The 27,070-nt window shown below is 40.6% G+C and overlaps 2 protein-coding genes across 14 annotated transcripts in view; one reads left to right on the forward strand and one right to left on the reverse strand.

The window, feature by feature from the left end:
• Positions 1-3,928: 3,928 nt before the first annotated feature.
• Positions 3,929-25,690, reverse strand: CCDC14 (coiled-coil domain containing 14). Of its 13 annotated transcripts, none has more exons than XM_086897860.1 (16): positions 25,533-25,690; positions 24,519-24,574; positions 23,976-24,039; positions 23,190-23,262; positions 22,955-23,095; positions 21,706-21,945; positions 21,522-21,616; positions 20,029-20,584; positions 19,367-19,508; positions 18,735-18,814; positions 18,062-18,280; positions 17,844-17,976; positions 14,758-16,754; positions 7,970-8,179; positions 7,507-7,628; positions 3,929-5,360 (listed from the first exon to the last, which is right to left on the reverse strand). In XM_086897860.1, exons 1-13 carry the CDS (start codon positions 25,563-25,565, stop codon positions 15,779-15,781), a joined length of 2,808 nt encoding a protein of 935 aa, XP_086753986.1. In that variant the 5' UTR covers positions 25,566-25,690; the 3' UTR covers positions 3,929-5,360; positions 7,507-7,628; positions 7,970-8,179; positions 14,758-15,778. The 13 variants fall into 13 exon arrangements, with proteins under 13 accessions (XP_086753986.1, XP_086753980.1, XP_086753977.1 ...); XM_086897854.1 differs by having other exon boundaries at positions 7,512-7,628; positions 7,970-8,092; positions 20,029-20,599; positions 25,533-25,678; XM_086897851.1 differs by having other exon boundaries at positions 7,970-8,092; positions 20,029-20,599; positions 25,533-25,678.
• A 12-nt stretch (positions 25,691-25,702) lies between these two features.
• Positions 25,703-27,070, forward strand: part of KALRN (kalirin RhoGEF kinase) — a 501,085-nt gene continuing 499,717 nt past the window's right edge. The window contains exon 1 of the mRNA XM_086897893.1: positions 25,703-26,368. The gene's annotated coding sequence lies outside the window, so the exon portion shown is untranslated. The remainder of the gene's footprint in view (positions 26,369-27,070) is intronic.

Raw genomic sequence — 27,070 nt, forward strand, 5'->3', positions numbered from 1 at the left:
CAGCTCTGCAGTGGGAGTTGTATGTGTTTGTTTAGAACAAAATTTTTTGGTCTAAGAAAAATGTGGCTTAGTATGGCAGTTTGGACTACCATTGCTGACATTCTTAAATTGTGATGGAGTGGGAAAAAAGGGATATAAAGACATCACGTGAGACAATTTTCCAAAAATAAATGTAACATTGTTATTCAAGAAAAAAAACATTTTTGCCAATATTAGATAAAGAAAAGAAAAATTAAACCCAGAGATAGCAAGTGACTAATTAACCACTTCTGATTAGGAGCAGGAAAATTCCAGTAGTGCTCAGATAGTCAGAGCTGCTCTGTATTAACTGGTAAAACAAAAAACATTTAAAGAGACAATCAGTGCCCCAAGGAGCATCTCCTCTACGTAGACAAGTCAGACAAAGGAAGCTCATTGTTTTAGAATTAGGGAATTGAGGCACAGAATAATTGTCTTGTCTGCAGCCAGTCTGTGGTAGGAGGGTAATTGAATGCAGATCTCCTCACCACATGCACATTCTCTATCTTTATTCCAACTGGTCAGCTGAAACAGCCTTTCATTAACTGCTCTGTCAACATACCAAGAATTACAGAAGACCAAGAACATTTCATATGCTTCAAATCCACTTCTCCCACCATGGCATTTAAAAACATGTAGAGCAAACACTTACCATAGACACACTGAGTTCTCCAACCCAGAGAGCAGGTTGGAAACTTACAGATTCCTCCTCCTGTTATATTCCCACTGATGTTCTATTTTGAACTCCAGCTTCCTGTTGCAGGATCAAGTTTTTTCTTTAAAAATCTTGAAAAACATTTCCATCTTTCCTTTAGCTGGAAGGTGAAGCTTTATTTACTTTAAGCTAGGCTCTGCTTTCCTCACACAGTGAATGGCATTTACCTGTTCAAACATGGTAAACCGCATCATCCGCATGAAGTGAGGCTATCATAGCGCTCCTAAAGGCAGTAAATGCAATTCTCAGCTCCACCAGCAACCAGCAGAAGCTAGGAATTAATCTTGTTTGTGTCAATGTAGTTTTTGGAGAAATCAAATCAGAAAATAACCACAGGAAGGTTTTGGGACACCAAAGAAAATTAGATCAGGCCACTTAGCTGAGCTCAGTGACTCCAGATAAAAGGGGCAGTTCACAGTCCAACTTCACTCTAGGCTGTGACACAAGGGGGGCAGAAGGTGTTCCCCAAAGCAAAGTATTTTCTTTTATAGACCTGTGAAAATACCTCTCCCAGTGGGGCTCCAGAGGCCTCCTGCAGTACAAATAACCAACTGCCAAGTCAGGCCATTTGCTTTGCTAAACACGGCCTTCTCCAAAGCATTTTTATGTTACACATTTGTGTATTTTATTCATACACATCTTAACCTACTGGGAATCAGGGAGGAGAAAGCACTTAGAGAACAAAGTGTGAAGGCCTCCATTTGTTCACAGGACAACTGAGCAACTATTTAAGAGCATTGGCATATGGGCCATGATAGAAACAGCATTTCAGGTGCTTAAGATGAGGAATAGTAATGATGACATTTTGGTCCTTCTCTTTGGTGGCTTCTCTTCGCTTGAAATATAGAAATCATTTGATCTTTGCATGACAAGGAGTTTTGTCAGCACAAGGGAAATTTTACCAAGTAGGAAACAAATCTCTGATTCCTTAGAAGCCTGGGAGTGCTAAATCAGTGTTTGTTAGCCTCACAGCCATCACCTCAGCAGTGCCAGGTTACTCTATCAGTCAGGCTGCCCTGCTCTTTCTTCATAGTGCAACATAGCCGAACCCCATTTCCTAAAATACTCCCCTGTTAAAGTTTGTGACTGGAGCACTACCCTAAAGTCTCTTCCTTCCAAAGACTCAGCATTTTCTGGTGTCCAGCAACACATTCAGATTCTTTCAGGTGGTCTGAAAGTCTTTCAGGACTCTGACTTCAATGTGGCAGGGAGTTCCATAATCTAGCCCTGTGCTGAGAAAATATATTTTAAATCAGTATTGGCTGCTGCCTGATACCACTTATAAGAAAAATATAAAAACAAGAAAAAAAAACCCACAAGAAAAACAAACCAACAAAAAAACGCCACCCCAAAACAAACAAAAAACCCCTCAACCCACTCCCCTCCAAAAAACCCAAACCAAACCAAAAACAAACAAAAACCCAGAGGAATAATTTGTGCAAGGTTGAATTTTGTTTCTTAGAAAAATACCCTATGCCCTTCTTCATCTCCCCTCCAAGGAAAGCTAAAGGATGCCTAGAATCTGAGTGCAGGGTGAGAACTAAATGGGAAGAGTTCTTGTTCCTTTTTTGTGCTTGCAAAGTAATGGGTAAATAAGTGGTTGTGTCCTTTATTTGTTTTACTTACACAATGAACACATCCTCCTGCTGCTGGCATCTTACAGCACCAGAGGAGACAGGTCTAAAGTACAACTTAAAAAAGTTTAATTGCTTGCCATAGCTCCCAGGCATGGAGATAGGATAAACTCTCTCAAATTCCTTCAGGCAACCTCTCATGTAGAGGAGAGGAGACCCCATTTAACAGTGCCCTCTCGTGCCTGATGGAATAAAGCACCTGGTTACAGACCAAGTGCTTGGCTCCATGTGGGGTGTTGCATCCACAGGATGCTTCGGAGAAGAGGATGTAGGGCAGCATTCACGTGAGCAGTTTCCATTATGGAGAGAAAATGAATTAACTGTACTCTAAATAAAATCATTCCCTCTCTAGACCACTTCCAAAGCAGCAACTACTGCTAGTGAGGCTGGCACAATACCATCAGCATAGTCACAGCCAAATTTTCATTCCTAGAGTTAGATCTTGTCCTCCAGCTCCAAAGTAAGGGCTCCTTTTGCTACAGAGGAACAGGACTCCCCAAGGAGAAGGAAAATAGATGGGAAGCAGCTGGCTCTGTCTCATGTTAACCCTTGAGCTAAGCACAGGGTAACTTCAGAGCATCCCTGAACTTTCAGGCTAAAAATGACTGATCACAAAAATGAGAACCAGCCCAGAGACACGCACATAGTACTGAAAAGAAATGCAACTCCTTTTTTTTCCCCGTCTGATCTTTCTCTGTTCTTCTTCCTGGTCATTTCCCACATATGCTTATCCCACGTGCTTAGTGTAAAATACACTGTATCTGCTTGTACTCACTCACAACACAGCTCTTCTAGCACAGTGCCACTCAGAATTACAGTTCCAGGGGCAGTTTCTTAATGCCAGTTACACTCTTCCTTTCACCTGTGCTAGGAAAAGTGTAATTTAAAAATAGATTGTCTTCCTTACAGCAAAGAATCTGCAGACATAAAAGTTATCATCTCTTTTCAGTCCTGCAGTGAAACATTGGGTATTCAAGTAATTTCTGATCAGAAGAACAATTTTTGTCATGGGCTGCTTTATGCCTTTGCAGTCCCTATATATTTTGATATAAAATATTTTGATAAGATGTGCTTCTGCTTTTTGACAGATAAGCAGACTAATTCCCTGGGCACCAGCCTAACTCAGGCTTTAGTTGTCGTTTATTTGTATTTCTTGATCAGCTACAATTTCAGATTCTAGGTGTTTGGGTTTTGTTGGGTTTTTTTCTCCTGCAGAGGGGAAATTTTTAAGAGATCTTTAGTGTATGGATAATCTCAGCCTACATGAGCATTCTTGCAGCAGGCTTTCAGGGCATTTACAGCTCACTCCCTTCTATACAACTCCTAATTTTCTTGAAACCTGTAGCAGGTCAATTATCTTGCCGTTCCCCCCCTGCCCCTTCTTCTGTCACATTAGCTCAAAATCAGGCAATGAGTTCAAAAGCTATTAAAGGGATACAGACAGATACCAAGATCATATAAGTCTCATTTCCTTAATAAAGTAAATTAACATTTCAGATGGTGTCTGGTTTTCATTGCTCACAGTCTAGACAAAACAGGCATACACAGGACAGACAGGGCATTAGAGCTGAAATTCATTTTTAGTACATTTTCACAGAAAAGAAATTACAAGTTAACAATAAGAATAATTTCTGGGGACAGATCAAGAGAATGGCTACAGAAGTAGCAGCATCATGTCTATATTCCCAGATTTATTTCAGGAGAGGAAAATACTGATCAAAAGTCAGGAGTGTCTAAATGGAGTTCTCATTAGATGGGTACCCACTGCAAAGGTTGTCAAAGCCATTTTGATTTTTAGAAGCAATGTCTAAACTGTTTTTTTATGGATATCCAGTCTTCCCACTGGTTCCAGATGATGAGGAAGAAATTCATACAAAGACATTAAAAAATAAATTATATATAAAAGTTGGAAATAGACATTAGGTGTACGTGTGGTCGCAGGACACAAGCAGTAACCTACAAATTAATGCTGAGTTTGAAATGGAAAAAGAAAAAAGAGGGAGAAAAGCAGACAAAGGGGTAGCTTTGAAGTACACTCCAATGTCACAGCTGAAGGACTCCATCATCAGAAATCAAAAGAGGACGTAGATGGATATTGCTTTATAAGTGCCCATAAAAACTGGATGTGCAGTAAGACAGCTGTAACAAGCTGAATGCTGTGAGCTAATCCATACTTTTTTCACAAGAGCACTGAAGCTAATCCATACTGGCATTAGGCTCAGTAATTACTCAGTGCAGGTGCATACATTTGTTATGCCTGCAGCCAGCTTTGATGCTGCTCCAGCACAAGCTGTTAGCTGGGAAGGACAGCAGCTGTGGGTATGTATTCTGTACCTGGCATTCATTAAGGCATCCAGTGCAGAGATCCCTGCCAGGACTGCTCAAAGTGTGCAACTTGTGGATTTTGTTTCTGGAAGTGCTTTGGATACAGAAAGCTGTGACTCATGCTCTCTTATTCCATCATAAGGATTAACAAAATATTAGAGTCTTTTAAAAATTATGCTGTGGCTGTAGGAAATTTTTGCCTCTACAGGTGTACATGTATAACTATACATAGGTATATGTGTGCCACTGTCTTTAGCATGAAGGCAATATTTAGTTGTTAAGCAGAGGACTAGGACCTTTCCAAGACTTAATCTGGAAAAAGGTGTCTAGTTTGCCTCTCTGATCTCCAAAACAGACTAAGATGCCATTGCACTGCAGATGTCAACTCTGATTATTATTTTCAAAAGCAGTTCTTTTGAATGAGCTTGAAGTATTTAAAGATTGATGGCTGTGACAGCTCAAAATGCTAAATATGTTTTTGGTGAACTGCAGAATAAAGGAGAGGAGCAGAGTGGAGCAGAAATATCATAACCAGCAGATTTTTCCAACAAACCTTTCAAGCTTTTCCTGAATTTTCAAACATGTACTAAGAACAGCTTGCTTACATCCCCAGATCTTTGGTGTCATTTCATCAGAATCGCTGTTTCTATTGGAGTATTGCAGAATGTCTACCTTAAAGAAGAAGAAAAACAAGCCATGAAAAGTGAGATCCAGATGAATTTTGGTAATATCTGGCTGTTTATCAGTTTGCTCTCTGCAAGAGATGAGTCAGTGTTCCTCCCACACTTCTTACCAACTTCTACACGGAAAGTGTCTCTCAAAAAACACCTTGATAATTTTATTTTAATTTTATGAGTGGGGTGTAGGTTTTTTAAAGTCTAGATGTATTTCTGGTACATCTTGGTTATTCTTAAATCAGACTTACCTTATTCTTATTGCTCAGACTTATCTCCCCAGTGATGCTGATTTAGTACTTCATGGGGCACCTCAGAAGTGATGAGGGTTTCAGCAGAAAGAACAACCTTTCTGACCAGCTACACTTTCCAGACAGGGGTGAGAAGCATAGAAGAGGAACAGATGTTTCCAGATGTGAATAGAAAGTGTTGGTCTCCAGACATTCCAATTCCCAATGCTTTCATGTACATTAAAAAAAGTCAGTTGCAATTTTACCCCTTGAAGGAGAGGCTTCCTACCAGCTGTCTTTCTCTGCACACATGTAAGTTGGAAACCATGCTCACTTCAGTTGGAATACTGCATTCATTACTTCCTAAACATCCAAGAGGCTGGGGTTACAAACAACCAAAAAATGACTCCAAAATCCACTCCCAAAATAAACTGCAGAAAAGCCCTCAGCCTGTATGTTTTCCTGCCAGAGTTGAATTTTTAACTGGAGCTGTTTGACGTGTTTGCATGTTTCACATATTGCTTTTATCCCAGAGCGCGGGTTCATTAGGAACAGAAACGTGTCTCTCATGTGAGCTGGAGATGGGAAATTAGAGGCAGCCTAGTCACATCAAAGGGAAATGTTTTTGCCACAGCTATGGCACTCAAGAAGCGTTTTAATTTCTTTACCACAGTCTTACAATGTAATCTGATTTGGGCAGCTTTCTGTATCTCAGCCTCCTTGCTTTTAAATAGAGGGTCTAATAATAATTAATTACACATATTCTTTGCCTATTTGTACTAGACTGTCAGGATTTTTTCTCTATACATATCCCTCATCTTCTAAAACAAGAATCTAGTTTTCAGTCTTTTAGCCTCATAACAATAGAAATAATGATGTTGACTGCACAGAAAAAGGGCCATAATTAATTAAGAGAATGCGCTAGAGTCTGAGACTCAGATCAGACTCCTGTTCATCATTCAAGTGCTAAATCATTTGCAATAAAACTTGAAATTAAAGCTCTAACAGTTTTTTTAGTGCAAGAGACTTTTTTCTCCAAGAACATTTCCAATAATTTGCTATATTTCTAAAGAATTGAGCCCATGAATGAACTAGTTATTCATGGAAATATGGCTGCAAGGGCATCTCATTAAGGCAAATGTAATGATAGGTTGAAAACAATTAATCAAAGAGATCTAAAACCAGATCCTTAGAAAAAAGAAAAATATATGCTTTCATTATAGTTCGAAAACAGCCTAAGTATGGACAGATTGACTGTTGTTAACACACCTCTGCCTGGGGATTTTGGTGGACAATGCCTACTGGAAGGCCCCTTTCCTCTGTACACATAATCTTTGTCTGAGGTATCAGCTTTGTCCAGAATTAATTTGGCTTCAATAAAGCTGAATAGCAAATGTTAGCATTTTAATGCATGTAACATCATCTGCTATTAATGTGTCTATGCATGTGTGCAGTCCAGAGAGAGGGTAATGAGAAAGGGACAGTAGGATTGTGAAATTGTATCGATGTGTATTGTATCAAAGGATGTCAAGTGCTTGACTGCCAGTACTGAACTATGGAATATCAACTGAAACCTCAAGGAAATTTATTTACAACTGAGCAAACTGGAGGTGATGCCACTAGTCCTCAAAATGACCTTTACACTTTGATGAGAAATTATCCCAGCTCCCATGATCCCAAATATGCCTTGGGTTGGAGACACCCAAGGGCATTATATCTGCACTACTGTTTTAATTAGAGTTGATGTTTCCAAAGAAACAACATACCTTCTGCCTGCCAGAGCTAACAGGAATCTTTTGTAGGTCCAGGCATGCTTAAACTGAAAACAAAGGCAGTCTAGCAACTGATTTTTGGAAATAAAAGTGGAGAGGAGGAGCCCGAAAGTGATAGAATATAAATTGTGAGGACACCTAACTGTGAAGGTGGCCTTCAGGTGTTCCAGTAACTCGGTCATCCTGGAAGTGGAAAGATGGACAATGTCACCAGCCTGGTGTCTGCTGCTGTCGACTGTGCAGGTTTCTTCCTCTTTTATCTACAAAAGAGATTTTCTGCCTGTTTCCTTTGATTCTGTCTCTCTCCCTCACTCTCTCTCTCTCACACATCTGTTTTAGTCCCAGTCTGATCTTCACTGCCATTCATTGTCACTGTAATAAGTTGGGCCCAAGCCCTTTCCTTGAGAAATGAGGGAAGCAATGCTATTCCTAGATGTGTCTGTCTGATAAGATGGGCAGCACTATTTTGCCTTGTACCTTTAAAGCACTCAATTGTGCTTAAATGACTCCAGATGATCAGAATTAACCAGGAGAACTACAAAGCTCCAAAGGTCATATAACAAAGCAAGTTTTTGCTGTATGTATGCCTCACAAAACTTACAGACTTCACTGTGCTCTGAGCTCTTCAGGAGAGCTGCACATCCAGTTTAATGATGCCAGCAGCAGGTTCAGCATTAGAACTCAGTGGTGAAGGAGGAACGCCAGGATAGCTCCAGCTGAATTTCTGTGGAAATATTTCCTGAGAGATCAGGGTTGTTACAGTCACTGTTTCCATCTTCTACAGATATCTAGGGTTTCTTTTAAGCTTTCACTGAAACATAGAAATTATTTGCAAGGAAGATAAATAGGACAAAAGCATGATTTCTTCCAAAAGTGTTTGGTACATTCAAGGCTCAGGTAGGAGGTTGCTGACAGAATTCCACTGCCATGCAAACAATATAATCACATATGGGAAAAGCTCTTATGAAAAATCCTGCTGAAAAATGTTTAGCAAGAAGTTTAACAGCAATTCCTTGCTCAGCCTAATTAGAAAATGGGAAAATGGGAACACATTGGAACCAAAGAATATTACAATTTATTTGAGAATATAGAAATTTATTATCAATTATGGATGGAGTAGGAAGATCAGAATTAGCAAGCTTAGCTAACATGTCCTGTCAGCTATTAGTTTCTCTGTTAAATAGTGATAGGACTGAATAATAATTAGGTCCTGATCTTAAAACTGAGATGTAGAGTTCCCTCACAGGCTCAGAGCTGAGATACTTAGATCGATTACTAGTACGCAGACTTTTACAAGCATTTTTTAGGGAACTTGGCTTGGAGGGTCCCTGGAAATTAGATCTGTGATTTATAATGAACTACCCACAGACATTCAGATTCCATTATGGTAAGAGTTTGTTTTCTCCAGTGGATAACCAAGGAAGAGTCCTATCCTGGTAAGGGTTGCACTGGAAGGAAGATGGGAGCAGACTCATATACAATGTGGTATTTCAAGAAGTATGGCAGGAAGGGAGAGGCTTTAATATATAAGCATAAAGCCACAAAGATTAGACCAAGAAATGCAAAACTGCTCCAGAGGAGAAAAGCCCAGTCTGTCAGTGTTATTCAATGTAATAACGCACAGAAGGAACACATTAATTGAAACCTTGATTCAATTGTCAATACTCACAAGAGGTGGATGGGAGCAACAAGACTAGTTAATGTCCCCTTAAACTGCCAGAATAACTTCTTTAAAACCCTGCAAACCCACAAACATTAAATCCCTGGTGACTTGGCATACTACACCGCCAGGCTGTCTGAGCCCAGGCTGAGAATGATCAATTACAAGCCTTGTGACTCAAGTAATGAATCTTGTCTCAAGCCTGTAAAGTAAACTTCAAAAGGAGAAGGGTTCTTTTGCTAATTTTTGGAGCCCTGAACGATTTTTCAACAAAACCCAGGCACTCTAAAATGACTTTCATTTGCAGTCCTCCCAGGTCTCGGTGAAAGGGAAACCAGACCTTGGGTGCATTTTGAGTGTTCCTGTTTATAAGGTGAAAAAGCTGCTGCTCAGTTACTTCAGCAGAGGGGATCCAGCTGAAGGAGCCAACTAGAGGGAAATTTCTAGGCTTTTAGAAGTTGTTGCTGGAATTTAGGAGCAAAATGTTTCTAATTGTGGCTTCTGTGGGATGAAATGACTGATGAAGCAGTGTATTTGGAAGATGTGGCCAAATCCAAAGCAACCACTTTCTGTAGCATGGCTGGATGACAACAGCTTTTGTTGTAGCCGAGGAAAACAGTGGTTTAGAAATGCCCAGAGCTGTTTACAAAGGAAGAAAACCAGCTTCAGATAACTTTTAGAAATGGCCCCTTTTATACTGTCGTGGGCATGAAATGTAGATATCACTCAAGATCATGCCTGAAGACCCTTCAGCAAGAAGGCACCGAGTACTGCAGGCACAGGACTACGTCCTGTCACTTTTGGAACCTTTGGTGGAAGTTTCCAAGAAGGCCATCAGAATAGATTCAGCAAACATCTCAGTAATTTAAAATATTAATGGTGAACATGTGTTGTAACTGCAGCTAATTAAGCATTGATAAAAGAATCTGAGCATAAACAATTACAGAGTCCCTGGAATATTTCCTAAGTAGCACCAACAATAGCAGCTCTGCCATACACAGACTGAGCCGGCCTGCAGGAATGAGTGGTGTCTGAGTCTTCTCCGTGGGTTTGTGGTGATGATTCCTGCTCTTTCCAGAGCCAGCTGCTGGGAGAGAACTCTGCTGCAGCGACTGCGCTCTGAGCTTGGTTCTTGGAGCAGTGATTTCCCAGGGGATGCTCTTAACCCTTTTGTAAGGATTAGGGCTGGATTATGATGGCAAAAGTGGAGTAAAGACAGCGATAGCATGGGAAGGAGTATTTGATGTGTGTTCACCCAACACAGGGTATGAATGGGCAGGGTTGTGACATTGTGATTGCAGGTGTGATTACCACTTGCAGAGGGAAGGTTGGTTGTGACTCCCAGGGGCTTCCTAACAGCACAGCAGTGATTGCAGGACCCTTTCAGGGACGCTCCTGGGAAGAAGTAGGAAGCTTGAACAGCATATGATACCCTGAGCAAACTGGATTGATGATAGTGTTTTTAAAATAAAAATAGAGAGTACTTTTGAAAAAATTCACTTAAATGTCTGATCTGAGCCTCTTGTTTCTCAGCCAATGACTGCTATTAGTCACTTAAACTCTTGTTTCAGTGCTTACAGGGTGGCTCCACTGCTCTCCCACACTGAGGGTTATGGTTTAAAAGATGGACAAGGTGTCAACATTCCCATGTGTTCGGTGTTACAGAGGGAAGGTGAAAATCAGTAGTCCTTGAATGTCATGTTCTTGCCCAGGGGCCTGTGTGGGACATAAAAATACCATGCTGAAAACTCTTTGGAAATGAAACTTTGGTTGGAGGCAACACTTGTGCTGGAGAGAGCTCAGTGTTATGGTGAACTGCTGCACCTCTGCAGATTGGGAGGGAAGGGGGATGAAGGATCAGGGAATATATGGAAACATCTTCCCAGTGTTGTCTGTCTGAACCCTTGGGGAGTAGAGCAGAGTACTTGGCCCAGGTTTGCTTGTGTTTCATGGAATGGGGGTGCTGGAGCAAAGGTGATGTTGGGATGATCTTACCACTGAGACTAACTGGAAGAGAACCAGAAACTGATGTTAAAGTTATTTATATTCTAGGTTATGCCAAGAAAAATATTTTACACTTAGCTTAATATCATAATTGCAAGTCCAAAACCATCACTGCTAGCTTCTAAATACAGAATAGAATCTGGGAGGAGGCAGTAAGAAAATATATGTTTTGGCTTCATGATTGCAACAGAGAAAAAGCCAGAATTCATCATGGGCTTGGACAAAACCAGAAGTCTTAAAAGGAATAATACTTCTAAGTGGTCTTCAGACATTCAAATGCCTAAAGGGCCTATAAACCACATAATGTTAGCTGTAACACAGATGGCCACTACACTTTGAGCCATTTAAGCTGCTCTTTTTGCAGTCAGTGAAGCACTGATTTTACACTTTCGGAACACAGTGTAAAAACTTCAGTAATGGATATTTCCATGAATACAAAAGGGAGATTTTCAGCATGTGCCCCTGCCTCTGAACTTGCAATACTACTGGTGTCACTTCATGACTGGGGTCATTCCATGCCTGTGCACTGTGACTCCAGTCTTGCATGGGGCCACCAGGACAAGTGGAGAACCTTTGGATGATTCTCTCCATTCTGTGCCCTCATCAACAGAAGATGTCTGTGAAAGCATTGGGCTTTCAGTTCAGCTTGATGTTTGGTCTTCAAGTAGTACAACCACTGATCATGCATTTAGGTACAACCACAGAATCTGTGTTTCTGAATAAATCTGAATTTCATGGTTGACACATCTTGCTCACATACAATTTCATCCCTGAAAAAGATCTCCATGTAACTGTGGCATTTCCACCAAGCCATGGGAGGGAAAGCAGTGTGGACTGCTTACAGAGAGGCACCTTCTCCTTTACCTCACTGCAGTAAAAGGCAAAAAGCTATAGTGAATACACTTCCCAAGGCTGTTAAAGAACACAGAAACAATCAATTTTCACAGATTAAGAGAAATCTGGAGACTAAAGAAACTATTTTCTCCTCTACCAAAAAAGATTTCTCAGAAAAAAACAAACTCAGCCTATGCTTATGCTGAAGAGAGACTTGATCAACTGCAATACGAATCAAAGGCTGGGGGGAAGTTCTCCCCAGGGTCCTGTCTGGTTACAGCTCAAATTGCAAGAACAGTCATGAAAGTGACAGTGATTCTTGATTTCACCTTAAAGCAGAGATTAAAGTGAGATCAGCAATAAGACCTCATCTCCTACTTGATTGCTCTGTACCTAAGGCTCTGCAGGCAAAACCCCTGACTCGTGTAACTGAACACTCCAGAATATCCCTGCAGCTGGCTGAAGGAGAACCAACTGCCGAACCTTGTTGTGCAAGGAAATTACAGAAGAAATTCCATGAATTTTCGGAAAGACAGATACTATCTCTAACACAATTTGCATTAATCTTGAAAAACCAGTTGAGAACTGCCCGAGCTTAGTTGGAAACAGGTAATTAATGTGGGTAGTCTGATCTACCTGGGATGGTTTAGAGCTAAATCTGTGTTTGGACTGAATTATGTCATATCCACTTTAATATCCCAAAACTGACTTGGCATCTTCATCTCTTCTGGTAAATTCTGGTGCTATGGCAGGTGTGCAGACCTGTCCTGGCTGACCAAACCTGAATAGTCATCTGCACTATTTGGGGACCACTGACGTGACTAAACCTATGACATTTGTTTTTTTCCTTTTGCCTTAGCCTGCTTCTCTGATCTAACAAAGGAAATATTTCCTTTCTAAGGAAAAAAATCACCCTTGTTAAGAATGCCTGCATTAAGTCAGAAACTTAAGAAAGGTACTTGAGGGAACAGCAGCAATTCCTGCTTTGTTCAGATTTTTTTTCTTACATATTTTGTGAAATACTGAAATCTAAAATCTCCCTTCCATAGGTAAGTGAATGATGTTGCCACTTGACCTCTACTGGTGTCCCAGGTAACTTGTTAGCGCACACAGATGCAATACTGGCTTTACTTCAGCAAATAAGGCAGCTTTTGTTCCTTAAGAAGTTTTTGATGGAATTGGACACAGTAGTAAGACAGCAATCTTTTGTGTTAGCAGGGAGTCACTACCATTCCCGAGTTCTTGGAATGGGACACTGGATTATAGGCACTCCTTGCTCAAGAAATCAGAGCACAGAATTATATGTGTGTTAAACTCAGGTACTCGAGTATTGCCCAGTCTTTTCTATGTTCCACAAGAGAAAGGGTTCATAAGGGGAAAGAGCTTGATGACATGTTTTAAGAGATCCTTTTCTTTCCATATCACTGGAAGATGCAGATGTCAACTTCACAGAATATGATTTGTCAAAATGAAACTCTTGTAACTTCTGTGTTCACAAGAAAAACCTAGATGAGGTTATGTAACATCATGGAATGGTTTAGCCTGGAAGGGATGGAAAACATCCTACCCTAGGCAGGGACATGTGCCCCAAGAGCAGGTTGTTCAAAGCCTAGAACAGCCTGTTCAGCCTGGCCTCAAATACTTCCAGGGATGGGGCAACCACAACTTTTGGGGGAAACCTCCTCCAGTGCCTCACCAGCATCATAGTGAAGATTTTTTTGGTAGTATCTAATCATGATCATAATATAATCATAATCATGATCACTGATGTTGCACTTTGAGCTGTTCAGTCAATCCCTACAACAGAAGAGGTATTTCACAGCAGCTGAACATATAACAATGCACATTTATAATGCCCATATATGAGAAATTTTATATTTCTCTTCTTCTGTGTTTCTCCTCCTTGGAAGCAGACACACATTTCAAACCTGCTCCTGTGTCATTATGCCTTAGAGTGTTTTCCAGTAGTTATCTCCTGCTTCCATAGATCTGACTTTGTGAAGGCAAACAGGAAACAAGTAAGATGGTGAAATGTCTTTGTCCACTGAGGTAGAAGTGAATGTCAGTTCTCTCAAAACACGAGCAACATGCTTGGGCAACCTGACACCACAACTGCCTTACCACACTGCAATTAGCTTTGGTCAGGAAGAATACCCTCCTTCAAATGGAGAAAGTCTTAGCTGCAAGGAGAAAAATGAATGAATTGTCTACTAGTGAATATTCTTTCCATCTTTTTTCAGGTTTCTTGTGGGTTCTAAAGATTAGAAATTATTGTAGCTAATCTTTAGCCCACATCATAAATGTTTAAAACTTTCTTAGCTTCTACACTGAAACTGCTTGTAAATACTTAATTAAAACCTGTTCACTTTCATACTATCAACCTTATTTTGAATCTAAGCACAAGTATGGAGAATACTGAGAAATCCAGGCCAAGCCTTAAAAGCATTCTAAATGACTGAAGTCACTATTTAGTCTAACTTTCCTTTTTCAAAGCAGGAGTGCCAGTTGGCATCTTCTGTAGTGTGTGTTCTCTTCATACCTTTCTATGACTCAGTTACCAGTAACTAAAATAATCACAAAGCTGCTCCCCAGCACAATGCATGGACAGTGTCCTAACTTTAAAATGTGTCCACCACAGCAGATAACCATGAGGGATTTTTCTCCTGCATAGAAACAGACAACAAAAGAGTGCCAGGAAGGACAACGTTTTCTAGGAAAAAAAATAATAGGCAATTCTGCAGAAAAAGCAGTCTTAAACTCAGGTCTTTATACTGCTGTTCCTTTTCTAAAGGTATTTTCCCTGAAAAACAGCTCTGAAGCATTGCTGAGACTATAAGAGGCACAGAATGGTAACAATGGTACCTTCCTCTACCTGTAACTTAAACACTTACATTATGCATATTCTTGAGACTGAGATGTGGAAAAGCCTGTCAGTGAGAACAGCAGACTGGAATCATTCTCTGCTCCATTCCCATTCCTGTGAGAGCAAATTTGGGTGATTCTGTCCAGACTCTCTGTATTAATGTCCAAGAGATGCTTTGACACCTCAACAACTCTAGAATTTCCCTGCCTTCCTCAGGCTGTATATTCTGGTGCTTTCCTAACTGTACTGACTGGCCAGCTTTCAGCTAAAGGCTCATTTGTCTCCTCTGTGTCAGCTCTGCTGCTTCTGTTCCTCAGCATGTTTCTGCTCTGCGTTTATCCACCAGTACTACTATTCTCTTTTACTTTAGATAAAAAGCAAACATTTGTGAAAAGCATGCTCTGCTTTTCTAGATTCTAACAGAATTGTAGAAAGCAATGGAACTTCGATGATCTTTTTCTTGCCCTTGTCTGGACACTCCATCAACTTCTTTTTTCGAGTACAGTGCTCCAAAGAGAAAATAGTTTTATCAGTGGTGAGTAAAAAAAGATTGCTTCATATATTTCATAGGACATATCAAACACTAAAAATCCCATATTGATGGTTGCCTTTGTTTTTGGAATAGAATGATCCTGACTTAACAACTGTAACTCTTAGCATTCCTGCAGAACTGCTCTGTAACTAGCTCCTCCTTGGCCTCTACCTGTGGAACCTCTTGCTCATGTACAGCACCTTACAATAGTTCTTTGGGGAAGGAAAAAAACCCACAAGTAAACAAGTACATTTAATTTTGCAAGTAAAGAGTATAAAACAAAGTCCTAATTAAAAAAGCCATTTCTATTTTATATAAAAAGCCAGTTATTTCAAGTTGTACACATCAAGGGGAACAGCACCACAGCCTAATGAGGAACAAATTCTATCCATAATTGAAACAGCTAGGAACAAGTTGTTAATACAAGTTGTATACAAATATACATATCAGTACCATACTTAATATACTTCAGAAAAAAATAATCCAAATAGCTATAGCCCATTTTGCTTTCTCATACTCATTGTTTCCTAATGTTACTCTGCAGAGTCCTTTGTAACCTGGCTATGTTGGCATCCAAGGCTGCTAAGCTATTTTTAAAGTCTTCTTCATCTCGAGAAGTAAATGTTGAGAAAGAAGATGCACTCCAGTCAGACCTCCCTGAGAAATCATCAAATGAAATGCAACTAAAATCAGCTGCTTTACTGCCTGTTTTTTGAGAAATCCCTGTTGGAAATGGCATCGATGAATGAGGGTATGGACCAGGCTGAGGCTGGTCTGGTTTATCCATGAAATCTTTTGCAGCCCCACTTGGAATGCTTCTTGGTCTCACTTGGACTTTGTCTCCTTCTGGCTTTGCTTTATCCCCCGTAACTTCAAGCGTGTTTTCCACACTGTTTTTCACACTGTATCCAGCATTTAATTTATTCAGTAGAGCTGGATCCTCACATCCATACTGCTGCACAGAGCTTGGAAACTCACAGTGGTAATCCAGCCTCTGACAAGCCCCTCTGCTCTGGGGTAGCACACTGCTTCTTCCAGAGACTGACTGCTGTTTTTTAGAGGCACTGCTAGTTAGTGGAATATAAATTGTCTCATCCAACTTGGTTTGATCATCTAGTAAAGTTCCAGAATCACTCCCTGTTTCTGCATCTTGCTTCAATGGAGCTGGTGGTCCTTTGGGAGCTGAAGTTCGTTCTTCTGTGAATGTACTGTTAATTTTACTTCCTTCAGCAGCAAACTTTTCATAGGACATATTTTGCATTTCTACTTCTCCAATTTTATTTGGGAATTGAAGATCTGTATCTATTAAAATATGATCCATTTCCAATGTTTTAAGGTAAGTCATTACTGAAGTACTCCCAGGGAACAGCTCAGGTTGCATCTGCTTTTCATGGTCTTCCAAAAGAGACTTTGAGAGAGCTTTTTCAGGTTTGGGTCTGACATTGTCCCCTGTGAGGTCAGACAGAAGCTTGGCCATGCTGCCCTGCAAAGTTCTGTAAGGGTAAAATCAACCAAACAGATTCAAAATCAGTCACTAAAAAATATTAGTTATAAACTTTTCTATAGAAACAAAACATTAGATTTATCGGGCTGTGGCAAAGCTGCAGTGCACTTTCTAGACAGTGTTATAAAATGCAGTACAAATGTGAACCAATTCCAAGTTTTTTGAATTCTTCTTCAGCTCACTGTAGCTAAAAAGTAACAAAAATGGCACAACCCAATGAAGCTCTCCAGATTATTCCTGGTGTACATGCTTTGAGCAGCACAAGATGAAATAAATCAATGCCAAGAAACTGTTACAAAGCAGATAGAAGCAGTTACCAAAATCACTAAGAAAGGTTTTCTAAATAATTCTTCCCATTGCATCGAAATAAAAAAAACCCAAAACATAATAAAATAAAGAATTCTTCTATCTTTCTGCTTTTTCCATCAGAAGAGATGAACGTTTAGATGTTTATGTCTCTGGCATACACACACACGTGTAATGTGACATCATTCTACCACCACCTGGTGGTCAGCACAGCAGTCACAGAAGTGTCTAACATTCTCCTGAAGAATTTGAATTGTCTATTCAAAATATTCTGCTGTTTCAATCAGTCCCAACTATAAACATGACAGACAAAAGCTTTGTTTCCTCTTCAAGACATATCCAAAGCAATTATATACACACCGCTATGCATCTGCAAAAAGCTATTTGTTTCTCCCAGCCTGCCACTATTTTCAGCATAAAAGAGCAAGATGAAGTAAATTCAGAGCAATAGTTCTTACTGGCAGATCTGCTATTAGGAGTTAAGACTTCACATAAGTTATGGCAGATAGTATTTTACTTTACCACAGAACTCAAGTCACGGAATATGACAACTCTGTTTTAAAACAAAATTATAGCAGCATTGTAACCAAAAGAACTGCAAGAAGAAGTTTTAGTTTATGAGACCTCTTACCACCAAGATACTAAGAGTACAATAATCCACAGGATGAAAAAAAAAAACCCCAAAACCTCAAGGAATAAGAAAGAAAAACAATGCCAGGAGGTCAAAAAAACCCAAAAAAAACAAAAAACCAAAAAACTTAGCCAATAGTACCTGGTTAATTCCCTCAATCTCTTAACTTCTGCATCACGCTGACGTAATGTTATGCCCAAAATCTTATTTTCTTTCTCTGAAGCTTCCAGCTTAAACTGAAGGCTCTTCACAGTTCCTAATGCCTCTTCCACTTCTGAAATGCCAACAAGAACTTACATAATTATTTCATTTAACTTTTAAAATGCTAAACAAAGAATAACCAAATTGAAAACACGCACCAATCTTTAGCTTGGTGGAATGAATGTCATAATGCTGTTTGTTTTCTAGCAATTCTTCTTCTTTATCTTGAATACCTTTTCCAAGATGTTTATTTTCTTCTTTCTGACTTTCTATTATTTTCAGTAGTTCCTCATTTTTAGCCTGCAGTGAATCAAGGCCTTTCTGCGATTCTTTTAATTGACTCTGGAGCATTATATTCAAGGACTGCAAAGAGACCACTACCAAAAGTAAAACATAAAATGTTTATGTGTTTTGTGTGGTAGCTTGAATTTCTAAACCAAACTAAGTTTTTAAATAATCTTGGTAATATGAATAGATGAATTTTGGTTACAGATAGAAGGGTTTTGGGTTTGTTTTTGTTTTTTTTTTTTGCAGCAAGATAAAGCTCAAGCTTTCTTCTTAATTATTTAATCAATCATCTTCATTTTAAGAGGTACATAAGGAAAAATAACCTGCTTGGCAGCTGAAGAGCCAAATCCTACTATGTGGAGTCCAAAGAAGCCCAACAGTCCATGCAAATGCAGTTGCAGCATTAGACCCACTTAGTTCAGCTATTACTAAAGGCCAAAATACATACATATGTATAAAACTACAGATATATAAATAAAAGTATCTTTTGTAATAAAGATTTAAAAAATATGCCCCTATCAAGCAACATTATTGGTACTTTACATTCATAGCTGCAGCTCTGTCCAGATGTCTTCTCACTGCTTTCTTGTTCCCTAAGTTGCTGGTTTAGTATTCTTAGTCTCCTAAATGCAAATTGTGAAAAAGCACAAGTTCAGTAATATTAGAATACACTCAGAAGGACTGCACTGTAAATTAGTTTGGTGAGAAGTTGCTTTTGAGAATTAAATGCCAGGGAATATTTCAGAAATATAAAGAAGTCTTAATAACACCTTCTTACATTCTGGTACTTCTTCAACACAAAATATCCTTTCCGAGTATCTGGTAAATATCTGAAGTAAATCTGATGTAAATGCTATCCAGTTATGTGAAAACCCCCTGACATGAGAGACACTTCTGCATTTGAGAATAAACTACAAAAAGAATATGAGCAGGCTAACTATCTTGATAGTGCAGTTTTTAGAGTGATGCATTGAGGTAACCCATGCTACTAATATACCAAAGTCATGCTGTGTTAATTATTGCTTTTTAGAATATATGGCCTTACCAGCATGCTTTCTAATTCATAAATATTGCAGACAAGAAGGGAAGAGCCTTAACAAAGGCAATTTTAGCCAGACCAGTTAAAGATGCTTTAGATGCAGCTGCAGTAAGCACAGGCTCACAAAGCTCCCCACCTGCGCAGCTGGGCATTTTCACTCCGCAGAGGCTGCAAAGCCAGAGCTATTTCAGCTTGGATATTTGTACTTCCCACTACAGCTGGCAGCAATGATACAGAGTCTTCTATTTCACTCATCAACCTCAGCATTTCTGAGTCACCTGCAAGAAGTGAGGGAAAAAAGAGACTCCATAAACCTATAAATCTGTAATATAACTAGAGTTTTACATGTGATTAAGCAATCTGCAAAGTGATTTAATAGTATCAGGGTTTTTTTCCCTCCAAGAAAACTTCATCTTTAACTCTATTTATTTAAAGTTGTTAAGCTTGAGTATGAAAACTATGCTTCATATCCTCAGTAAAACACAACTCACCATCTCTCCAACCAGCCTTGGTGGGACTGCTACTGCAATCCGTCCACACCAGGAAACTTCCTGGGGAAAGCTCTCTATACGAAACAACCTTTATCGTGCTGACATGATAATATTAAAATATTACAAAAATAAATTAATACTTATCCAGAGTGAATCCTGAAGGATTTACACTTGTGAAAAACCACAGTAAGATGTCAAACATTATCTGACACATACAACTTCCAGAAACTGAAGTGCTCACTCCTTTCATCGAGCTCTTGTGTTATTTGTATGTAATGACTCTACTGCACAATGAAAATGTTCTCACCTTGATCTATTACCAGCGCTCTGAGCTCACCCATAAGATGCTTTATAGTCCTAACTTTATGGGCTGTTTCTTCTGGACTTTCCTTTCTAGATTTTAGAACTTTCCTCACATAACTTGTCTTACAGCTTGTATCTTTCACTGGAGACACGTCAAGTACAGTCAATTCATCTTCTTCACTGACCATGTCCTCACTGTGCTCTTCAGAAGTATCCTCCTCTGTGTCACATGAGCCATCATGTTTTGCTGGACAGTGGTGATGGCCCCTCTGTTCAGTCCTGCCATTCAGGATTTCATTGGATTGTAACAGGGCTTGTATGCACCACATCACATCTGCTTCTTTCATCTGCTGCTCTTGGCTTGGGGCCATCTCTCTGGCAGAGGATGTTGGGATCAAAGCAGGCACTGAAGGGGTTGATGCTCCAGGTGCTGTACAAGGGATCACACCAGGTGGAGCAGTTCCAGACTGTATTTGTGCAGCAGCAGCAGCAACCACTGGGCAAACCGCAGGTCCTCCCATCTCCGGAACACATTCATTGGCACTCTCTACAGGACCACCCTGCATAAAAATATTCTAATTAAACAAAAAATTAACATGATTTTTAATCCTTAGGGAAAAAAACAACAAACAGCACCACCCTTATCTGACTCAATGAAGACTTGTTCATTCTTTGCTAATTATAAGAACAACTACAAATTAATAATGGAATAATTTTCCTGTATAATAAGGAGCACTTAAAATGCAAGTCTGATTTAGATTACCTTTATCTTAAATGTTATTGGCAACATTAAAACAGTTCTTTTACAACTGTTCTGTAATGAAAAAAAAATCAGTAGTTTCTTGAATCCAAGCAGAACAGGGAAGAAAATAAATATAATGCACAACACTGTTACTTTTCAGTATTTTAAGTAGATGAACTTTAAAGTCAAAGTCCTCACCTTGCTCATCTGCCTGCAGATGGAAGGTAAGTCTACAGTCTTACACATTCAAGGTGGATTCAAGCCCTTTGCCACATTTCCTGAGGTGGAAGCTGGTATTCTCCATCACCTCTATTCTATACCCTGAAATACACAGGCTTTTTAACATGTGCCTCTAAGATAATGTCTGAAGAAATAATTGCCTTGACCATTGGCAGGGAGACCTCCATATGATATATGAGTTCTTTTCTCAGGAGTTGGTTAATGACCCTAGTGTGCATTACTGAGAATGCAATTAATAGTAATCAATAATTTCCTGCACTTTCTGTGTTTGCTGTCCATTACAGAATTCCCCAGGTAGAAGCAAGCAGCCAGCTGAAATGCCCCTAATTTCATTTTTTGGTGTCTGCATAAAATGTGTTTTGAACAGCAGTGTTTTCTCTATGCATCACTACAGTTTGAAATACACAATTTTTTAAAAGGAAAATTATTAGGAAAACTGACACAAGGAAACATATAAATAAATAGGCAGTGCTAATTCAGTGTTTATTGATAGTGAGAATCAAACCTTTACTTACAGAATGAGTGGATAAAGGATTAGCTGAATGCTGCAGGGACCGTGCTGATGTGGAGGTAGGTAACTGGTAATTCAAAGCTGTAACATTTTGACATCCTAAAACAAAACAACACTCATAGATCAGGGCTGTGTGGGAAAAACTCAAGCATTTAAATAGTCAACTCTACATTAATACATCCACTAACCCTGGTTCGAGGTAGGACAAGGAGTTACAGCAGGAATTTCATTACTCTTCTGTGTGGGCTGGCCAGTTATCAGAGACATCTGGGTTTGCACATGCTCATACAGTTTCTGATACACCCCAGGAGAGTGTTCATTGCAAGGCACATGAATTGATTGAACCATCTGATTCTCTGCTGCACTGGAAAGTTCCTTCTCAGTAGGAAGTGTGGTAGATGAGGCAATTTTTCTATTTAATATTGGCACTGTAGAGAAAGAAAGAACAAAGAACTCCAGCTGAAGTTGCCTGTCTTCTTGATCTACACAAACCCATTGTATTGTCTGGCAGATTCTGGAAGACTCTCTTGAAAACAGAAACAAAGATCCTATGGCCCAGGATTCCAGTCAGATTTTGATTCTCCAGCAAATGAATCCATAATTTTTTTTCTTCCAGGTAGAGCAACCTTAACCAGTTGGACAGGCAGCTGCCCTTGAAGGGAGTACAGGGACTTAATCCTACAGAAGGTCAGTTCTAAAATACAATTCTTAAAATCTCTGCTTAGGTATAATTAAAACTCTGTAATTTTACAGTGCTGGGAAGATTATCAGCTACATGTTCACTTCCTACAGTTCCCAAAGGGCATTCTGCTACACAGCTGACTACAGGCCCCACTCACCTATAGGATTAGAAATTGCACAGCAGCAACAGGGTGCAGAGAGGCAGAAATGATAATAAATGAAATACTTCCCCTGGGAGCAACTCAGCTGACAGCACTCCACCTATCTTTCCATTCAAGTAATTTGGCCACTAAACCATTTGAGGTCTTGTTTCTAGCCCCACTTCCCTATTTCCACAAATCCTTCTTTCAGAAAAGCCAGGCTGGACACTGAACTTCAGACCAGTTTCTAGCTGTGGATCCTAAATTGAGACCAAGCACTGCAATGCTTCCTATCCAAGAGACATAGGGAAAGGGTATTATCAGTCTCCTCCATACTTCCTACCAGATAAACCTGATGATGTTGGTACTTGTAAAAAAACTCAACTTTCTTCCTTGTACTTGAAGTTCAAACACTTGTGAACTTCACTAATTGTTTAGTAAACATTTAAGGTTTCTGAAAGGAAATAATACATTATTTTGTGGATCCCACTCTGGATGAACCTGTGACAAATGGCAACTATTATTTGAAGCCTCACTGAATCTCACTAAGCTGAGAAATCTTTCAATGTTGCTTGAATAAAAAAAAATTAAATCAAGCCTAAGAAAGCCCACTTACCAATTTCTTTTTGGACAGGGGCAGGAGTATTGACTCTTTTCAACCCTTTCTTCTTGGAGGTATTTCCTTTGGTTAGAAAAGGCTTGGAAGTAAATTTGCAGGTAGCTGTTTTCCCAGGTTGTTTATTGACAGTCTCCCTTCCTAGTATTAATTGAAAGAAAAAGGGCTCAACAAAACAAATCAAGAGGCTATTACAAAACCTAAAAACATAACTTGTGCTTTCAATAGGTACAACCTGTAGCTTCCTTTTTTAAGATATTCTTCAGTAAAGTTGCACAATGGTCAAGTCCATTCTGAATAGTATCAACCTGCACAAAGAGCACTGCAGTCAGTAAATGAGTACCACTGTTTTCTTTCAGTAAACCAAGATGCTGTTTTAGAGCTGTGTACCCCAATCTGCCACCTGACAAAGAACAACTCATAACTAAAAAAATGTATCATTGCCCATTTACATGAAATTAAATTAAATTCCATGTTAATTACATGGAAGTTTGCAAACACACAGATTCTGCAAAATAACTAAATTGCACTGTTGCATCCATGTCCATTTGCTGGATTTTACATTAATTACATGTATGTTTTTTATTCTTAGTCCCACGTACAGTTAAACAATTATCTACAGCCTAATTGTATTTTGGAGACAACTGGCTCAGGATTACACAAAACCAGTACTGCAGCACTCACTCAGTGCTACTTCTTTTCAGCACAAAAACCTAACAAGGGCAGCTGTTCTTCTGTAAGGGCCAGTCCTTGTCCATAAGCAGCTTATCTGTGTTTGCAAAATGTATCCTGTGCCTTGAGGAGATCTGTCAGAGCCAAACACTGCACACAAAGCCCATTTGCTCCTATCTGCAAGATGCAGTACAGACACTCTTGCTTGCCTTGGAGGAGCAATTTCAGGTTATTAATGCAAATTAATCAGGAGCTAAATTAATCTGGCTTTCTTCTGCTACTCAAGGTATTCCAAGTTCCCTTCTCTTTAGATAACAGGGATGACTGTGTTAAAGAGCCACTTAATTACCTGATTGTCAGATTCAGTGGAACAGAATTCTGCATCAGATTGGCATTCTTTCCTTAAACCAAACCTAAAAAATTGAAATTTACTGTTTATACCACCTCCTTAATGGGAAACAAAGTAAAAAAACCATCCTTACTTTCATTCAGTAATAGCAAGCAGAAGAGTATTAATTTTGTCATGAAACAAAATAACCTTCTCTTTCTGAAAACTTTGCATGGCTGCAACAAACATGTTAAGCAGATAATAACAGCTTATGTCAAAGAAGAATTCAGTCTCCACTCAACAGTCTTACATATAGCTAGTAATTACATAAATTCAGTCTTTCATAAATAAAACATGCAGAGTGAAATCTGTATTTTTATACGTAAAATTTCTATTCAGTTTGTGCCTCTCTGATCATGGGGTACTTAGAACCTTTCAGCTTAAAATGTTTTATATATATATATACAAGGATTTTTAGTTCAATTGTCAGGCATGACAAGTATAAGGCTCCCAAATGCTCACAAATACACTCAATTTTAAACATATTAGGAAAAAAGGTCTTACCGATTTCTTCCATTTGTTAGTTTAACTGCTCCTGACAGCCTTCCAGAAGACAGAGCCTGTTGATTACAGAAATACACTTTGATTTGCACAAAGTATTTTCACAGCACTTCAAGACTACTATTGCCCACCACTTCCAAGAACTTTTGCCAAGGTTCAAGGGACATCAGTTCAAGGGAAGTTACAGCTCACAAGTCAAGGGGGCAACTGCTGCCAGTAGAGCCTGAGACCTGTGGGTTTCATTTCACAAAACATACCTTGACAGCAGGATGCTTTGTCAATTTTCACAGCATTCTACAGACACGGACACTTAAGGGCTCTCCAAGAGCTCATGTACAAATGTTTTTCAAATAGAAACCATGCTTGATAAATACAGACCTGAACTGTGGGGATTTTAAGAATCATCTATGGCCAGAGCACACAGCACTGAAACACAGTCACAGAATCACAGCATGGGTGAGGCTGGAAGGGACCACAGTGGCTCAAGCAGGGCCATCCCAGAGCACATGGCAGAGGTCTGCATCCTGACCTGTTCCTGAATATCTCCAGTGAGGGAAACTCCACACCCTCTCTGGACAATCTGTTCTTCCTCGTGTTCAGGTAGAACTCCGTGTGCATCGGTTTCTGCCCACCGCCTATTGTGTCTTACTGCTCGGCCTCACCGAGCAGAGCCTGGCTCCATCCTCCGACACCCCCCTTTATTCATACACATCGGGAAGGTCCGCTCTCAGCCATCTCCTCCCGAGGCTCAACACCCACAGCCCCTGGAGCCTCTCTAGGAGCTCCACGTCTCTCGGGCAGAGACAGGCCCAGACCCGCACACAGTGCCTCAGGACCACCGTCAGGTGGCTGCGGTGCCAGCCGGCCTCGGCAGGCCCGACCTCGCGCAGGAGTCGTTACACGGACGGCAGGAAGGATTCCCCGATGCCCCCTCACCCCCTCCGAGCACACCCGGGCCCTGGCGAGGAGGCCCCGAACAAGAACCGGCCCCACCCGTTCCCCCCGGCCCGCACGCACCTTGCGGGGCCGCGCAGCGCCCGGCGCAGCCATGGCCCCGGCTCGGCCCCGCCCACGTCCGCACCGCCCCCGCCAGCCCCGACCAATCAGCACCCGGTCCGACCGTGAGGGGCGGGGCTAATGCAGGGGGCGGGGCCAACGACCCCGCCTCGCGGCGCGCCGGCGGCTGCGGGCGCGGGAAGGGGAAAGGGGGAGGGAAGCACCGGGGCCGGGGATTGGCGGAGAGCGGGAGCGGAGTAGCCAATGGGAGACGAGATGGGGAAAGGGCGGGGCTAGGGCGGGCCGTGAGGGGAGGCGCGTTCCCGGCCTCGCCCCACCGCTCCATGAGGGAACGGCCCCTCCGGAGCCGGGAGTGCTCGGCTGGCTGCTGGTCACCGGGGACACGGGCTCCGTACATCCGTAAAATAAGTGGAAAACCTGCTGGTCACAGACTCACAGAATCAGTCGGGTTGGGAGAAACGTCCCTGCTCCTCGTATCCAGCCTGTGACCGAACTCCACCATATCAGCCAGACCCTGGCACTAAGTGCCACTCCCAGTTTGTCTTAAACACTTCCCAGGGTTCGCTACTTTACTACATCTCTGGGCAGTCCATTCCAATGTCTAATCACCCTTCCAGCGAAGAAATTCTCCTCGTGTCCAGCCTGAATCTCCCCTGGCGCAGCTCGAGTCTCTGTCCTCTGGTCCTGCCTGGCCCTTCTGGGCCTGCCTGTGCAGCCGCAGGGACACCGGGGTAAAGCAGGCTGACAGGGGAAAGGAGCTGCTGGATCGCGGTGTGCACGCTGAATCCATCGCTTCTTGGATCTGCACGCTGCCTCCCAGCTTGTTAAACCTTCTGGTGCGTTCCCAGAGAACACCCGTGTGCGCGGATCATCGAGGGTTGTGCCTCAGGCTCCACACTCAGAACCACACAATGGTTATCACTGGCATATCAGTATTCTGCATTTCCTCGCTTTTATTAGCTGAATAAATAGACCTCGTGAACACACTGAATTGGAAGCAATTACATTAACTCATGCTGAAAATGTGGTTGCGTTACTGTGCTATAAAAACTACTGTAGCAGAAGTGTATATAAATATTCAACATCTCTGCTCTCCCAATGTGTAAATTGTGTTGTTATTACCATGTTCACATTCACGCTGAAACTATGACAAACTTGAATTAAAAATACATTGGGAAGATATTTATCATCTTGTCAAGAAAAACCCCAAAGAAAACAGTAACTGAGAAGGGTTTTCTGGCAGGAATTTAGGGACTGCTTCAGTTCTTCTCTTTGGAAAATTAAAAATTATAAGAACACGGCAATATAACAGCTGAGGGAAGGAATATAAACTAGAAAGATAAAAATAAAAATAAAAAAAAAGATAAAAATGCTGAAAAAGATATGTGGCAACCACCAAATTAGAGCCAGAACCACTGGTATCCTTTCCTCTTAAAGTAGTTTCTGGAAGTTTATGGATTAGTTCTCATTGAACTGATAGACATGGGTGCAATATTTAAATAAGGAATAAATATTCCAAGGTGTTTAGTAACAGGTGA

This window comes from Cyanistes caeruleus, chromosome 7 (assembly GCF_971803275.1).
Source record: "Cyanistes caeruleus chromosome 7, bCyaCae1.hap1.1, whole genome shotgun sequence".
NCBI classification, from domain to species: domain Eukaryota; kingdom Metazoa; phylum Chordata; class Aves; order Passeriformes; family Paridae; genus Cyanistes; species Cyanistes caeruleus.